Source organism: Nipponia nippon, unplaced genomic scaffold, assembly GCF_047370975.1.
Source record: "Nipponia nippon isolate SJK-2023a ecotype South Korea unplaced genomic scaffold, ASM4737097v1 scaffold_5, whole genome shotgun sequence".
Taxonomy (NCBI): domain Eukaryota; kingdom Metazoa; phylum Chordata; class Aves; order Pelecaniformes; family Threskiornithidae; genus Nipponia; species Nipponia nippon.
In genome coordinates, this window is record NW_028262369.1 from 39,924,115 (window position 1) to 39,941,470 (window position 17,356).

The following is a 17,356-nucleotide window of genomic DNA, read 5'->3' on the forward strand; positions in this document are numbered from 1 at the left end:
TCCTTTTCCATTCTTTTCAGGACTAAAATAGGAGAAAGGAAAAAGGAAGAGAGAAAAGTGGAAGTCCTTAATAAACCAGTAGTGCTATATTGGATAAGACTCGTGGTCTACAATGTCAAATACACTTTTTCTGACAGACAAATACTCAGAGACTGGTTAGACTAACACAGTTTACAACAACTACCACTACTTTGTATGAATAAGAAATTGACATACCTGGAAAAATATTATCAAGATACCAAGAAAGTATTCCATAGAGAAAAGCATCAAAAAGCATCATTTTAATGGAAAAAAGAAAACTATATTCATCTCCTTCCAAGGGACTGGTTCTGATGTTACCCCACTGTAGGCCAAGACCTTGCTCTTCATAGCGTGACAAGTATTCTGTACCGAAACCAAAAGCTACTTGAGAAAGCAAACTCTGCAATAAAAGAAAAATGGCATTCAACTCAGACAGAGGGACATTTTGTAAAGCAATCACAAAAAAAGACAACCTTTAGGGACTGGACTTCAAAACTTGATAATGCCTAACAAATGATCAGGGAAAAGAGGTTTCACTTTTATATTGGATTGGGATGTTTAATCCTCTGAATGGCAGCAATTCTAAACAGTATTTAGCCATAATAGACTGAATTCAACCTTGGCTGTACTTTCTTTAGCTACTAGGCAACCTTCACAGCTTGTTTTTTTCCATTAATGTCTCTGTTCAAAAAATACTATAGATGCACCTAGAAGTCTGCAGTGTATACCTTTGCCTATCTTGGAGAAACAAAGTATTTCCTGAGTGTATGGGGCAGGGCCACTATGAGTAACAAGACAGAAAGTACACCAGATGCTCAGGATAAGGAAAACCACAACCATCCCCTCCCGTGGTGTGTCTGCTACCTAGTTTTCATACAACAAACTAACAAACCAGTATAGTATCTGAACATCCTCTTCAGTGTTGTGTTGCAAAAACAGAGCAAGAAGAGATATAACACTGTTTCACAGGATATGTAGTTCAACCAGGAATGCCAGACCTTAGGAAAATGAGGGGACAAGAGGGATCCCAACAGCAGCGCTCAGTGAGGCATTATCACAGTGTGCTAAGTAAAAAATGTTTGATTTTCAGCAATGCATTCATTGTTCAATTACTTTACTTCTCCTTAAAAATTTTTATGCTTAGACTGTGTGCTAGTGTCAAGATTTCTTCCCAAATCAGAACCTGCCAGAGGCCAACCCTACCCATTTCCTAACTTAATGACAGGACCAAGTTTTGCATTTTATTACCTTAATTGGTAGAACTAAAACTGGTATATACTACATGTGTATAGTACATCAGTTAAGAAAGCTGATTCATAGCCATATTTATACTTAGTTATAGCTTTTTTTTTTTTAAGAGTTTTTTCTTTTTCCCTTTTCATTAGATTTCCTAGTGCAAGAGGAGAAAACAGTACTTCTCTTTTACTTAGGTTGTTAGAATGCTGAGCAAAGATGGGGAGACTAGATTCAAACACCCACTTTCCTTCCTGATTCATTGGGCAACAGAAAAATCAATGTGAATAATTTTGTAAGTTCACAGTTCTAATTAAAAAAACAGCAAGAAGTTTCCAGCTCCACTGAATTGTTAAGTATCTTGCCTATTATGGAAGAGAACCAACAAGGAAGCACTGCATGGAGAACGTCTACACCTTTTTAGATGGAAGATATTTCTCAGAGCTTTGTCACTTGGGCTCAAATCCTAACTCTATGTTCAGCTAAAGAAGGAATGTGAATCTGAGGTCTTCTCATCCTTAGATATTATCCTGTTAACTAGGTTATAGCACATAAAGATAATTGTCCCCATTTTGTGAATTGCCTTTGTATTTATTAAACATACCAGAAGTTAAATTTGCTTTGACTTATAAGGAATTGTTCAAAACTTTTTGAACATTATGCTAATTTCCTAGCATTCAAAAAGTAAAATAAATTTTATTGCATTTTCTAAAAGCCATGAAAATATCTCTTGGTCACTAGGCTTCTTAGGCTTATTCACTTGCAATCCCTAATCATTTGAGAGAGATTCAGAGGTCTTCCTCTCTGAGGAAGCGGTGTGCAATGCTTTGTTACTCACATACGCACAGTGAGAAGGACAGCTAAAATTTGACCCCAAAGGTACCATATAATCAGTGAAAGGCTTACTGCTAGGATCTTCAGATTAACACTCATGCGGTCTTGCCAGACAAAGCAGACAATGTGGGGCAGGTACAAGGTGAAGTAGATGACACCACTGCAGGCAGCTGCCAGATTTGCTTTGGAGAAGAAGGTGCTGAACAAGAAACACTGCATTATGGTGGCTGTGGTGAATGTCAGTAGGAATAGAAAGAAGAGAAGTGGATTGCTATAATGTAGTACTTGTCCGCACTGTAAGCAAAAGGAACACGGAAAAATTTAGAAGTATTGTCACTTTCTGAACTAACAGAAAAGGTCAGACTTGCCATTGACATGTAACCTGTAATGAGTAATAAGCCAGTCTTTCTTACCTAATATGACTTCTAACTCTCCCAGGCAGTAATGTTTCAACACCCAAGGTCATTACAATAACAAATCCTTCATTTAACTTTATCTCTGCTCCTGGATTGTGACTTCAGGTTAGTACAATAGACTGTGGAGTTCATATTCATATTTGACGACTGAACTAAGATCATAACTGATTGAAAATGGACATTCTGTCCCTGTCTTAATAAACAAACATGATTCCAAGCAAGATGTGCCTTCTTGGTAATTCATACATTTTAAATAAAACTATTTGAACTATCATAACAATTTTTCATTGATGTCTTCTCATCTTCTCCTCAGTCCACTTGCTCGATGTGCAGGAAAGACAATGTAAGGAAGCCTGACAAAATGCATCTTTAAAGCAAAAAACTAACAGGAAAATTATAAAGCCTTATATAAGGCTCAAACAGGTCTATAAGGCTATAAATAGGTCTCAACATTGTTGCAACAACCCACTGGGCCTCTGAGACTGATTTCTTTATCAACGGTGATACAACCTCTCATAAGAATGTATTTACAAAGGTGCCCCACACTGGCATAGTGAAATCTAGGAAAGGAAGCAAATTATAGGTATAAGCACATTCCTCTCTGGTATTAACTACCTCCTGATTTTTAATTAAACCAGTGCAGCAAATAAAGTAAGCTTTCTCTATCCACCCAAGCTGTAACGGAACCTCAAGGAACTATAACAACTCATCAGGGCAGGCTGATAAGATAGAGCTGATTGAACCCTAACTATGCATTTATACCAGTAACAGTTCCCCACATCAGAAAAGATTCAAGGGTATTCTTCCTTATCAAAATGCTACAGACTTATATAACTAAATATAGCAGCTAGGAGGAGCTTGGATCTCAGGTAACAAAGGTAAGAGGTAGTCTTTAGAGACAATATCCAAACTGTCCTGAAAAGTTATAAAAATTACAGCAATTCTGAGTCACAGAAGCAAAAGGTTGTGGGTTTTTTTTTTCTTTTTCTTTTTTTCCAGGCTATCCTGAAAGTTCTGTCTTTGCAGTCTCTTTTTCCATTGAAACAGTGACATAATTTCTAAGCAGGCAAGCACTGAATATTAGAAATGAATCACATATGGTGAATTACAAGATTAAAATTCTTCATGTTATGATCCCTTCTATTTAAAGCAACAATTATTATTTATTGGGAGATCTGCCTCTGTCTACAGGGAATACAATATACAGAGTAATCAGCTTGATGTATTGTTCTGTGGGGGATCTCACAATAAATCTTACTACCGAATTTATCTTTCTGTCTCTGCCAAGTGCTGATGCTGTCATGAGGTCTGCTTAGAAGAATGTGCCAGCTACGTGCTGTGATCAGAACAGGCCACCGTCCATTCTCATCTCCCTAGGAATGGCTGCTATCCCTTCTCAACAGCAAACTGGTATCAGCAGTGCAAACACAACAGTGTGTCTGAGAGTGGCAAGCCTTACCATAATCAGTGCCGTGAGGAGGAACGTGCTCGCAGCCATCATGACGAAGCTGTCTAGGAACCAAGTGCACCAAATCACCCCATTAGTTATACCCCTGTTCTTCATAGCCTCTTTCAGACGCATTTCCTTCTCCAGCACTATGCTCTTCACGATCATGGAAACTGAATATATCCAAGCTAGCACCATGAAGATAGGAAAGGCGCGGTTTAAGGTGATCATGAAGCTACCAAAGCAAGAAGGGAGGAATGAATTAATTTTAGGTAAAACAGGAATATTGAGATGAAAAGCAAGAATGAAAAGGAGTGAGGAAGAATGCATTTATTAAACATGGGACTGGAAATTCTCAGACTAAACTTCAATAACACTTTGCTAGTGAACTTCACAAGCAACTTAAATATTAATGAACTAATGGTTGCTGCACTCCCATGAGACAGATAAATGTTCTTTCTATTTTACAAAGAGGTTCTAAGGGTTACTGAAGGCTACAAAACATGTGGTGACTCATGAAAATATATATCTCTTCACAGCAAATTGCCATAATGCTTTTACTACGATGTACAAAGAATATTTTAAGACATAGGCTAATGTTAACAATTTGGGAGTGTCACTGTCTTTTTATGCTCCCAAGATTCACTGGCAAAAGAATTAAACAAATTAAGCATTAAAAGCATCAGATGCTGCCAGCAAGGCTGCCAAAATTCATATAAACCATGACTTGGGGAATGCATTAGGACTGTCCCACATAGTACCACTTCCAAAATGACACACTGCTGGGACAGGCTGCTGTGGGTGGCCCTTCATGTACTGTGGTGAAAGCACTGCTCCCTTTCTCTGCCTCTCCCCCCCAGACTCCGAGGCTGCTCAGCCCTGGCAGATGATCCTTGGTGAAGCACTGCCCCAAGTGTGCTGTCAGGGTGAGAAAGATTTTGGGGTGACAAAGCTGAAAACATTTTCTATGGATTTGGGATTGCAATTTTTCAATGAAATTACCCTGAAAACCAAATGGACTGGATTCTTTAAATGCCAAAAGCTTAGAGCTGCTAAAAACAAAAAGGAGCAAAAAACCTTCCTAAATCTCAGCCCTACAGAATTACATTTTTGCCATATGCTATCATAGCTACCATTGTCTAAACAAAAGGAAAAACTTCACTTTTTCACCAAGAATTCCTGAAGAGCAATCTAGCCTGCTGAAACAAAGCCATGCTTCTGTGGAATGGCCCAGGGTACGCTAGGTTTTGCTTGTTGGTGGACACATGTAACCCAGCACTAGGCCATGCTTAGAACAACATACATGTTTACTGTGAGGATGCACTTGCTTCACTTAAGCAGGCTCTCTGCAGAGACCATCACTGGGTTTGGATATCAGCCCTGAACTGTGTGTGGCTGCTGCAGGCTTCAGAAAAGTTTTGCACAGATGGGGTTTCTGCCCCTGCAGTATTCTCAGTGGGGGGAAATAAACAGCAGGCTTGCCAGGGCGACATTTTGTCAGGCTAACACGTAATGACTGATGGGAATGACAGGTCAAATTATGTATATCTGCAATCTGCCATTATCTGAAGTACTAGCATTTGCCTAAACAGAGAACACTGACAGAACTATATGAAATGATTTCTACAGCACTTTTTTTTTTTTTGAGTGAAATGTATACCAAGACAGTTTCAGTAGCACAGATCGCAGCACTGGAACAGGTACACTGTGAACAGGAAAGAGGCACCACTTCATAAAATCTGGAGCACACGTGCTGGTTCAGGCAGTGCTAATGGGTGTCTACAGTCCCACTGCCTCCATGCAGCCATGAAATCTCCACATCCAGGAGCACAGTCTCTTTCTTTTTTCATTACAGAGCAACAAACCACCTCTTTCTCCTTTAGCTTCTTTATTCTGCTCTTCACCAGGGAAAGAAACTCCTGGTGCCTGCAATAATGAACTGCAGCCACAGTCCTGGAACCCTTTGCTAGATTCATATGAGATTTAAGACAAAAAACCAGTCAATCTTCATAAAAACCATGGACAGGAATTAGGGAGAAGAAGGTTAGAGAATATCAGGTTATTGTTGAAAATTGTAGCATCCACAAGGGAAGGAAAAGGGCTCATGTTAACAGAAACCAATGTTGTATATCCAGTTTGACTGCAGATACTAGTCATGTAATTATAAATGGAATCCTCTTTAAGGATGCAGTTAGGATTTTGGAAAGAAAGAGTTTCAAGAGCTTAAATTGTCTTGGGATTCTGCAAGACCTGTAGGTGTCTTCAAGGACCAAAACCTACAGCTTTGGGTATTGGTTTATCTAGATATGATTAAGTCTACAGTTAGGGTTTGGTAATACACTTGAAGAGACTGGGTTGTTTGATTCTTCATGACTTACAGAGATAGCAAGAGAGGGCCCAATTCCATTGGGACAAGCATTTTCTGTTCAATTTTTCTTTACGAATGATTCTTTGGATATAAAGAGAGCTGGGTTTTAGAGATGTAATTAGGGAAAAGCAGCTTACTACACTTCAATGGATTCTGCACAGTTAACTGAAGGATGCAGTGTTTGTTCTAACATGGGTCAGCGCTTTGTGTTCAGTTTTGCTACAGGCACTGGTCATATGCTATAGCATGAGGCTTAGTTTTAGTTAGATAAAAACTTTTTAAAAGATCACATTTTTGCTGGGTCCTGTGTAATCACAGGGGTAGTTCCAGGGCTGACATTGTTAGGGATCAAAGCATTATAGTTGGGGTGCCCTGTTGACAACAGATTCTTGGCTGTAATCAACGTGAAGGTTTAAGTTAGGGTATTATTATTGCCTAGAAAAGTAAGGCCAAAAAAACTCCAGATTATTTTTTTGGATTTTGTGTGATATGCAAAAATTGGAAGAAACCTTCTGCTTTTAAGGGGTCAATGTCTTGTCTTCATTTTAGGTCTGGACACTCGTTGCCTGGATGCAACAAAGGTCAGGATTGGGATTAGGAGTAGAATTTTGGCAAAGGTGACTTCTGGAGGCTGGGTTATGGCAGTATAAGGAAAAGAACAAATTAATTCAGTTATGTCTCAGTTATTGCTCTTGCATGTATACCTCAGGACTAGGGTTAGAACTGGTGCTTGAGAGTCTTAAAGTGCCCAGCAATCCAAGTATTCATCAGAATTAAGATAAACTGCTTTTACTCACACATCATCCACAAAACACGGATATGGCATTTGCTGCAGATAAATTCCTAATGGCACTTCAGTGTTGGTCTGGGTCTTTATAATCCCATGCTCAATCATGTCTTGGAGATATGCAAAGCCTCCCCAGATATAACGTAAATCATCCACAGGATCAGCTCTTGGACCAGGATCCCAGTACCTCAAAAGAAAATTCACATGGAACTCATTTGGGTAACCAGTGCCTTTAAGGGAGGGGTGGGGGGAAAAAAAAAAAAAAAATCTTAGCTACTGGAATTGTAGGGGCACTGCTTGGAATTGTCTTTTCTAGATTTTGGTCTGTCAGACCACATTGCTTGAGAAAGTATATGACCTGGAAGGTTCTTTTGTTTCCTTTAATTTTCTCTACAATGACGTAGAATAGCAATTTTGGCCAAAAATGTACATAAATTAATCATGTAGCAGAGTAACTGTTCTAGAATAGAAATAACTGTATTTGAAATACAGTATCCTTGGAGATTAAACTGGAACAGCTGAATTGCAACTACCAGACACCATTATATTCCTCTATGTAGACAATCCTGAGAAATTATTTCTTCTGTCCCTTTAAGTCAGTCCATTTGAGGGGGGCCTTGAGGAGGAACAGCAGAGAAGTTCTACTGCCCAGGACAGCTGGGTCACAATCCACGTAGGACTTCCCTGTCTGCCTCTCGCAGTGATGGAGCCAACTAAAAGCAGGTTACTAAATAGATTCTGAGCAGAGCCATTCCCTTTGCTGTATATCCATGCACCTACCCGCTGCTTGTTCTAACTGTTCACAAGAGTGATGCACTTGTGTCAGTACCTGGTAACTGGAGATGGATGCTCACTGCCTTACATACTAACTATTGGTGAATACAGTTGGATTTCATGCATGTCTCCAATGCAGGTTCAAGTGTCCTTATGTCTCTCATATTCATGCTATGGCAGGCAAGAACTGAGAAGGAACCATCACTTACCTGTCTTTGATTTTGTTGGTTTTCTCCACTGCATCTATGTCCATCCGGATCTTGTATTTCACAAGTGGTGGAAGACTGCTGGTTGTAGGCTCTATGTCTGGAAAAACGACACCAGCCCAGAATTTGTTTTCCTCCAGCAAATGAAGGGCTTGGTGAGTCAGCTGAGCTTCATCAAGATAACCTTCAAATTTATCCAAGGTCAAGCACTACAAATAATCACAAAAAGAAAAATTGCATGGCAATAAACTAGTAAGAGGTGTACATTAAAGCAAACATCAATAGTTGAAAACAGAAAAGAGAGGTAGGTTCATTTGAAGTAGTTGCTATTTTCAGCTTTAAAAGCTTATTCTGAAACCATTAAAAGTTGACTCTCCCCTCCTTCCTGAAAGCTTCCCCATTCTTAGTCTAATTCTTATGACAAATTCAAAATATACAGCATTATCAATACAAGGTCAGAAACATAATTCTCCCTAAACCAAACTGTAAACCTCAGATTTAGCATTGGTGTGGTCAATGTGAGCGGATGCAATAATTTTGAAAGCAGTTTATTCCTGATATTTAAGCATTGCCTCCTCCAAGCTCAAAAAACGTCCATCCCAACAAGTAAGAAATCAAGCAAGGGTGGCTACTAAAGCAGGAGCTGCTGTTGCAACTTAAGTATGACAGGGCAAATTTAGACGTACCTGCACAAAACGTACAGCCAGTACTAGGTTCAGCCAAAGCCTATGGTGCCACGTTTACTAATTAGATAGAATGAAATATTTTTAAAAAATACATTTAAGCCACTGTAATCATCCAGCCATGGAAATGTGAACTCTGCCACTTGGACTATACTTGGAAGGTTCCCTCAAAAATTCAAATATCTGAATTGGAAGGGATAAAGCTGCAGCACAGATGAGGTCCCAGTTGCAGGAACTGTCTCCACAGTCGGCATCCAGGAGATAAAATTAACTCAGGCCAGATAAAATAAATCTGGCCAGGAGAGCTTTTTAGCAGGTCAGTTGAATCAAAACACTATCCTTTTTCAAGTTTTGGGACCTTTTTTTCAGCCTAGGAAGTGCCTGAGTGAACACCAGGGAGCTAAAGGATGACTGATCCATAAGAAAAGCACATTAGCTGTGGACTGAAAAAGCAGTGAAAAGCTGAAAAGCTCTTTGTCAAGTGAAGTGCTGGCAGAGTCAGAGCATAAATTTGAATCTTAAAGTCTCTTAGGTATTTAGGCATTTATTCCTATTTAATGCCAGTCAACTAGTCAATTGATCTTACTCTTAATATTTTGTCCCTACTGAATTCTGACGTGTGATTAACCTGCTTGCTTAAGTTAACATGCTTCAGCTGTCTCAATAATAAAACATAGTTTGCCCTTCACAGCAAACTGTCTTCTGTATTAGTCTCTGTCATTATTGTGAAATGTATTATCAGTCCAAATACAAGACACCAAGTCATCAAAATCTAAGCCCTTCGTGTCCCCCCATTTAACTAGTACTTAACAGGCATTGTAAAACACAAAGACTGTGAAGGCTACAAACTTTATCATTAGTTATCTGTAAAATTACAGACTTATGTTTATATATTTAGCTTCTGCCCTTCAGAATTGGCAAGGCATTACCAGAGACTAGAAGTATTTAACCTCCTGATGGACTGGGAAGATACTTATTGAATTATCTTGCTTCATAAAACTCCAGGAGGCTAACTTGTTTGGTCTTATCTTCTTGATCATCTCTTGTGGGTCAATAACCAAAAATTACTCCACATCAAAGTGTTCATACAGGCAACTTGTTATTTAATGGGCAGACATCTTAAAGACTCCTTTATTTAACCTTTCCCTGTGATAAATCTTGCCCTGTTTCCTTTAAAACTTGAAGTATCGCAGTTTAATGGGATCTATATGAAAATGTATTTTTAACTGGCAGCAAAACAGTGCTTAAATTGATAACTTTATTATTTTGTAGCTTTACTGTTCTGGTTTGTATGCCAGAAGAGAAATCAAATTAGACTGATGGCTCAGGTTGTATTAATTTTTTTGGGATACGTTTATCCCACATAGTTGAGTTCTGGAACTCAGTTTAGTTCTTGCCAAAGTGTCAGTGTTTCCACAGCAAAGTCCTGCTGTGTAAGTGCGGAGGACTATTTGCTGTTTCTTTGTTATGAGGAATTATTTTCAAGGTACTTTTTGCAGCTGCAGAAGAACTCATGTAGTTTTCCATGGGAATCTGTGGAATGGCACTGGAAAAGTACTGACAGACAATTGATCTTGTCTAGATTTTCACTGCAGAATAGACAGTGTCTGGACTAGGCTGAGGAGCAGTATAGGCTCTTATCCAGGGGTCCAGTAAAGGAAGGAGCAAGAGTTCAAAACAGAAAACACAAATGCTTATAGATCTTCTGCATGAGTAAAATGAAACCAAAGCTTGTATAAGAACACAGGCTAAGACACCAATGTTGCAATAAATTCACACCATTTGAAAGTGAAAAGAGATTTTCTATTGTAATCTACTATCCAAAAGCTAGACTTCCTTTCTCTTAACACTAACTGCACTCAAAACAAAGGCTGTATGCTCTGCCTAGGCTTTTTTTCAGTGAATTGCAACACAGCTTGTGCCTTCATAAACCTCACTATATCAAAATTCATTCATCAACCACTTGGGGAAATTTACTTCAGATCTTCTCCCAGTAATTATATAACAATTTAAAATGGTCCAATGAAGATGAGAAAACCAAAACTAAAATACTAAGAACAGGTTTGGAAGATAAAACCAGAAAATAATAAGCATAAAGAGGTGACTACGTGGCTCTCTCAAACAGTTTAGCTGTTCTGTGGCCTAAGGTAATCAAAGGGAAGAACAGGAAATTCTTGGGGTGGTGAGGATGAGCAGCCACTGCATAATTTGCGGGATTCTCAGCTGCACCACAGCTTGCAGCAGAGATCTGGAGTCTCCAAAGACAGTTGCTGGCCGCGCACCTCTCCTCATTGCATACTATGGTAAGGAGTAGTGTGTCCCTGAAAGGGAGCTATTTGTTCTTATTGTGCTTGGCACAGCGTGAAAACATTCTCAAATGCTAACAACTCAGTGTAAACAGCAGGCTTAAAAGAATAAGCTCATTACAAAGAACTTTAGGACACAAAGATCTATTACCAGGTACAGCAACTGCCCTGATATTGTGGATGTTCCAGCACTGACCTGCTGCAAGTAATATATTTCACTCAGCTTGAATAAGAAATAATTCTGCTAACACGATGCAAAAAGATCATCAGAAGAATCAGCAGAGCTTTTTTGTGCAAAAGCTTTATTGTTCCCTCTTGTAATAGCTACAGGAAGGCAGATAAACTCTCAATTCCTGCCTTCTTGGAGGGGATGAACGGTCTTTTAGACTGAACTGGATTGGAATTAGGAGAGCTAGGCTTGGTCCTGCTGCCTACAACTAGTATCAATTTTCTCTGTGAGCTTGAGGTTCAGCTTATTTAACCATTAAATAACAACTAAATATTTACTTTTCTTTCAGAGATGCTTGTAAGATGTAATTCATCTCTATAAAGACCCTGACCCTCATATGGCAGATGTTAAGTGCTGAGTTCCCAAGTATTAATATTACTGCCAACAGCAACAGTTTTTTAAACTCTCTGAGTTAACCTGCGACATTGCAGGATCCCCTAGTTTTGCTTGGGCTCAAAAGTTTACAAAGAAGAGTTGGCATTTCATTTATCTAACTTAGGAGGAATCCACCCCATCTCAGATCCAGTTCCAAACATATCTTTACCTGCAGTCAGAAATATACAGGATGAAAAAAAAATAAAACCAAAAAAACTCCTGGTGTCACTTACCCAGCTCTGGGAAGGAATGGATGCAGCAGTTTGCCTAGCCCTCTAAAAAAATTATAAGCTTTTTTGCACTGGACTTAATCTGAGTCTGACGAACTCATTAGTAAGTTAGATTGCCCATACCAGAGTAACCTCTTACTAAAAGTATCTATGAAAGTATTTTTACAATGGCTCGATATTTTCATCTACTTTTTTAGCATTTTTTATTTACTTAATGACACTTCACTTCCTGCACTGTGACTCTCAAAAAGCCTCAGAGAGCCCCACTAAAAACACAGCACCCTAGAGAAGGGGGATACAGATGCCAGGAAAGACACACAGATATCTTGTCAGAAGTGGCTATGGAAAAAGTGGAAACTCCCTCATTGGTTTCAGTGGAATTTTGATTAGGTGCTTAAAAACCTGAAGGGGGACTTGCCAAAGAACTGTTAACTTCTCTGGTCCTGGTCTTGCTGAAATTAGTGGCCTGTCAGTTTTTAGTACTTACAAAAAACCATTTCCTTGAGGTTTTGCATTCACTTTGTGTTTCTTAGCATCATTAGTGTGTTCAGACATTCAACCAACATTTTGAATATAGCATTTGGGGATCATCAAACTGAACGTTTTTTTCATAAATAGTAAGTATTCATGCTCTTGTACTGCTGTATTATTTTAAAAACATGTTTTTAATATTGAGATTAAATTTGAAACAAATGAAGATGCCTTATGATTTTAACCTCCTTGTCTGTTGCCACAGAACCCAAGTATCCTGCTTTAAGATATTCTCCACAAGTATTCCCAGCCTTACCTCCAGATACTGACTAAGCAAACGCAGAGCTTGGTCTGCAGCACTGAAGATGTTCCGCCAGTCAAAGTCCACCATTCCCTTCTCCCGGCTCCCTGGAGACCCATTGTGGAGAAAGTTGATTATGTGTTCAGCAGTTAAGCCTTCAGCACCCAGTTGGCTGTTCACGAAGTCCCTCACTGTAGGGTGCTTCAGAGAGTCCTGAGGAAATACATCAGGACAGCTTCACTACAATGATCTTCTTCACGTGCCCTGTTTAGCTAGAAAGGTTTCCATTTCCATAGCTCTTTCTTCGCTATGAAGTAGTACAAAATGGTATGCTAAGGAATTAATTTTATGAATGGGCAATTGCATAGCTGAACTGGAGGTGAGACTTGAAGAACGGATGAAAAGAAATTTATCCTTGACTATTTATTGCTTTTTTCCCTTATAAGCAAGAGGATATATGTAATAAATGTCTAATCTAATAGAGGAGTGTGAAAAAACAAATGTTTTCTCTAAGATGAGCTGCTTTATAAACTTTAACTAGAGGTATTACTCACACCTGATCAAAGCCAGATCTAAGGGATGTGGAAATAAGCAATTTCCTAAGGTAGTAAATTGCTGGACCCAGCAAAAACATGGTCCTACTGCCTTCTTTGCCTATGCAGAACCCAAAAAAATCAAGCTATCTGTTCTTGAAGAGAACAGGGAAGAGAGACAGGGAAGCAGTGATTGCTGCCTTTATTAACAAGTCATTAGCCAGATTCTAGAGAGTGTCCAGATCTGCGGTTTTGTCACAGAGACGCTGTAATGCATGTAAGACTAGACTTCAAACCAAGCCCAGTAACCAGTTCAACAGCCCTAAAGGCCACAGATTCCTTGCTGCAAAGGCTGTGCTTCCAGCCAAACCTTCCAAATTAATTCTCTTCTCCCTTAGTAAAAATAAACAATGGTGAAAGTCTGCTCTTACTGAGGATCCCTGCTAAGTTATAACATACACGGATCATATTCATTTGCAGGCTGTTTTGAAAGAAGTACCACAGCTGAGGTCCTACTTCTTCCCAAGCTTTGGTCAACAGTCTGAGGCGTTCAAGTTCCTCAAAAGTGGAGTTTGCCTGAGGAATAAAGCAGTAGAAAAGAGTGTTAGAAAGCTAAGGAGATAAACAAACAGAATTTATGATCCAGCCATTCAGTGACAGAGAAACCTGTAACTTACAAATGTTGTAGTTTTTACCTTCAATACTTAATAAACTTGTTAAAATAGTAGAAATGTTAATAATCCTCAGAAAAAGAGTTTGTAAAATCCAATTGGAATCAAAGTCACTTAGGATAAATTTCTGTTGTATATATAATGGAAAAAACAAGTGCTCATCAACTCCGGTTAACTTCAATTCCTTTAAATACTCAGGTTTTAGGTAGAATGATTTCTTCCTCTCTTTTTCCCCTTGGCTATTTCTCTCCATTAAGAACTAAAAAGAAAGATGATAATGTGGATAGATGAACAAATGGGAGGCAGTTGGAGAAGACAGACACTCTCATAGTTAAGATATTAGTTAAGATTTGAAATGTTGAGCTGTTGTAAATCTGATGTATTCCTGCATGAACTATGAGCAGCACTTCTTCTGTGCCTTACATAGATGTTGAGAGTAAGTGAATTGCTAGTTACAAGGTGGCCAAAACCTGGGTCATATGTGACCTTCATTTAACTGCTCAGATTCATTTCACCCAACTTCAGGTACTTAGCTGAAGAGTCCAGGCTCCATCCTATTTTCACAAAGTGAAAATTATTTATCATTTCAACATATATAATACTAAACCATGATGTTGCTATTGGTTTGTAATCTCTCAGTGTTAGGTCTCAATGAGTCTATCCAAGCCTCATTTAAATATTTACTGGCACAGAGCTGCTGATGTTCCTACATCTGTAAAATATATATAACCATTACTATTTTTACTAGTGTAAATGTGGAATTACGCCAACAAAAGGCTACCTGAGCTGGAAAAAGCATGTAGTGTGGATCAAGATGGGATGAATCAGTGAAGATCTGTCTCCTGTTTTTTAAACGAAGAGTAACTGTCCCTCCTCTGATGACCATCAGAACAAATGGAGTTCTGAGAAGAAAATCTGATTAGGTTGAGGTAGCTGGGTCACTGTTTTTCAAAATATGTTTCTCAGAATGCAATTTTTTAAAATATACATTTTTGTATTTCAGAACCTTCTTACATTTTTTAGGATTTGCCGTACAGAAGGTGAATCAGGAGCAAACAGAATTTTTCCCATCAGCAGGGGCTTCACAGCACTCCAGGCTATTTTGGTTAAAGGGTTTGATTCCAAGTTCTGGATCAATGCATTACAAAAGGGTGCTAAAGACAGAAAGAAAGAGAGTCTTTATGAAACACTACTCAAATTGTATCATACATAACGTCCTGCAGGGCTTTTTACTGGCAGTTTAAAGCATTTTGAATCTGAATGGGTTAAGTACATTCTGCAATGTAGAAGTACAACATCTGAATAAATGGAAAAGACTACTAAGTAGATATTGGAGTTGTAAAGTAGACAACATTGAAACTAGAAGAGCAAACAAATAAATTTACTCATTTGAAAGTTGCTGTTATTTATAAGATGTTTCAAATGGAAGGAAACTAGACAGTTCAGATCTCACTGAACAATTTTGAGCTCTAATTGCTTTTCTCCTAATGACTTAGCTCCTTTGTATTGTAGCTGATACTGACATGAAGCTATTTTTTCTCCTATTAGTGGTTAATTCTTGCATAGTATGAACTATTGGACTGGCAATCCAGCAGGCTTGGATGTTGAACTCTGGAACAGTTCAGAACTGGATCCTACAATAATTTAGAACTAAACATTTGAATGTAAACATTTCTATCTTACTCCTGCACTATGAAATAATTAGCTTACTTGGACAGCATTCAACTGTTTTGTTCCCTGGCTGAAGAAATGGAGTACTGGGCCTTTTAGAGGTCTTTTGAAGGTTCAGACATAAGTAGAGCCAAGTATCAACACGGACAATGAAAGGTAGGAGTCTCTCTACAGGCAAAGTGCTCACCTGTACTTTGTAACCATACAACCATATCTATCATAGCAGAAGGGACACAGAAATGCACTAGCACCTATAATATGGGTGTTAGTACAGAAAAAATTGCCAGTGGTCTCAATGTAGAGAAAAACTAAATAGCAAACAGAAGGGGGCATAATAAAAAGATAAAATAATGAGTGGTAGAAAAGAAAATTGGTTCCTCTTTGCATTCTCTCCCATTACAATAGCAAGAAGGTAAGCGAGGAAATCAAAGCAACAAAAACTGGTAAATTGAAATATTTTCTATGTAAGATTTAATTATGCTGTAGAACATTGCTGCTACAAAATATAGGTACTTGTATGCAGGAAGAGAACAGTTGCCATGTATCAAATTGAGTAATATTTAAAAAGAGAGATTTTAAAATTCCTGTGCTCCAGGCCATCCATCAAGTGGAAAGACTATAAAAAAAAAAAATTATCCTGGAGAAAAGTAATTTCAGAATGCAGCACTGTATTTTCCTGAGCCTTCTTCAGAGGCATCTAGTTCTTTCTGATATCAGTAACATATATTAGAAGATAAGACAGAGGGACTGTCTTAATTATGATGATGACAGTGTTTATGCCTTCATATTGATAGCAAATACATATTTCTGTCAGTTCTCAATTCCTGGGCTTCTCTGCTTGCAGCTATTAAGTAAGTATGAAGTAAAACCATTTCACCTGTCTCTAATTTCCTGAATCAACTGCTTAAAAATGTTATTTTATAAAAGCAACAGTGGTATTCTAACTAAGTTCACCTGTCTACAGTCTCTCTAATGGTTTGGTGGAAAAACTTACTGGTTGTATTATCATAAAGATAACTGGATTTCTTCTTTGTTGAGTCAATCCCCAGGAAAGCTTTGTAGTTATTATCTTCATACCAGTTGAAGGAAAGCACTCTGGATCCACCTCCTTCTGGGTAGCCACAGAAAAGATCAGACAGGGAGCTCACCAAGTGGCCTAAGGATTCTGGCCTTCCATCTTGTACAAATGGTTGCAGAACCGTCAAAAGGTCCTGAATGCTTGGCTTCCTGGCTAGCTGCAGTAAGACAAGAGTTTGTTAATTGCAGCCCCCAAAGGAGGTATGTATCTGGTGAGGTCTCAGTTGTGCCCAGACTGGTAAAGTCTGGATGCAGTCAGAACATCATCCTTTTATCTCCTCTGTCCTCATCACAGGCACCATTTTCAGTTCTTGTTCTCTAATGTCTTTTCTGAACAAAAGAATATGCTTCATAATTGCCAATACTTATGTCTACATTTATTTTGTAATGAGAGAAGAATGAATTTCTAAGGAATCAGCTCTTCCCAAACAAGTCTATTTTCTTTTTGATAAAGCAGGTAACTGGAATATAAATAGAACAAAGGAAAAGGAGGACTATGTGCTACCCAGAAAAGTGATGCCATCTATTATTAGACCACTTACCTTTTGCACTGCCTGGGAGACATTAGACAGCATCCTCCCCCAGGCCTTCAGGTCAGCGCCTGGTGAGTTTCTGTCCAACACAGTAGGAAGCTGTGAATACATCAGAAATACAGGTGAGTTTTGTATAGTTTCTACATGACAACAGCTATTACAGCGAGAGAAGAAAATCCAAATGGCATCT

The 17,356-nt window shown here is 38.6% G+C and overlaps 1 protein-coding gene across 1 annotated transcript in view; it reads right to left on the bottom strand.

Moving 5' to 3' along the window:
- Positions 1-17,356, bottom strand: part of ABCA4 (ATP binding cassette subfamily A member 4) — a 74,370-nt gene that overhangs the window by 38,933 nt on the left and 18,081 nt on the right. Inside the window, exons 7-16 of the mRNA XM_087730938.1 lie at positions 17,176-17,265; positions 16,551-16,791; positions 14,900-15,039; positions 13,674-13,790; positions 12,697-12,894; positions 8,090-8,295; positions 7,117-7,293; positions 3,964-4,186; positions 2,161-2,382; positions 217-421 (exon numbers count right to left, since the gene is read on the bottom strand). Coding sequence (XP_087587064.1) covers positions 217-421; positions 2,161-2,382; positions 3,964-4,186; positions 7,117-7,293; positions 8,090-8,295; positions 12,697-12,894; positions 13,674-13,790; positions 14,900-15,039; positions 16,551-16,791; positions 17,176-17,265 — 1,819 coding nt within the window. The remainder of the gene's footprint in view (positions 1-216; positions 422-2,160; positions 2,383-3,963; positions 4,187-7,116; positions 7,294-8,089; positions 8,296-12,696; positions 12,895-13,673; positions 13,791-14,899; positions 15,040-16,550; positions 16,792-17,175; positions 17,266-17,356) is intronic.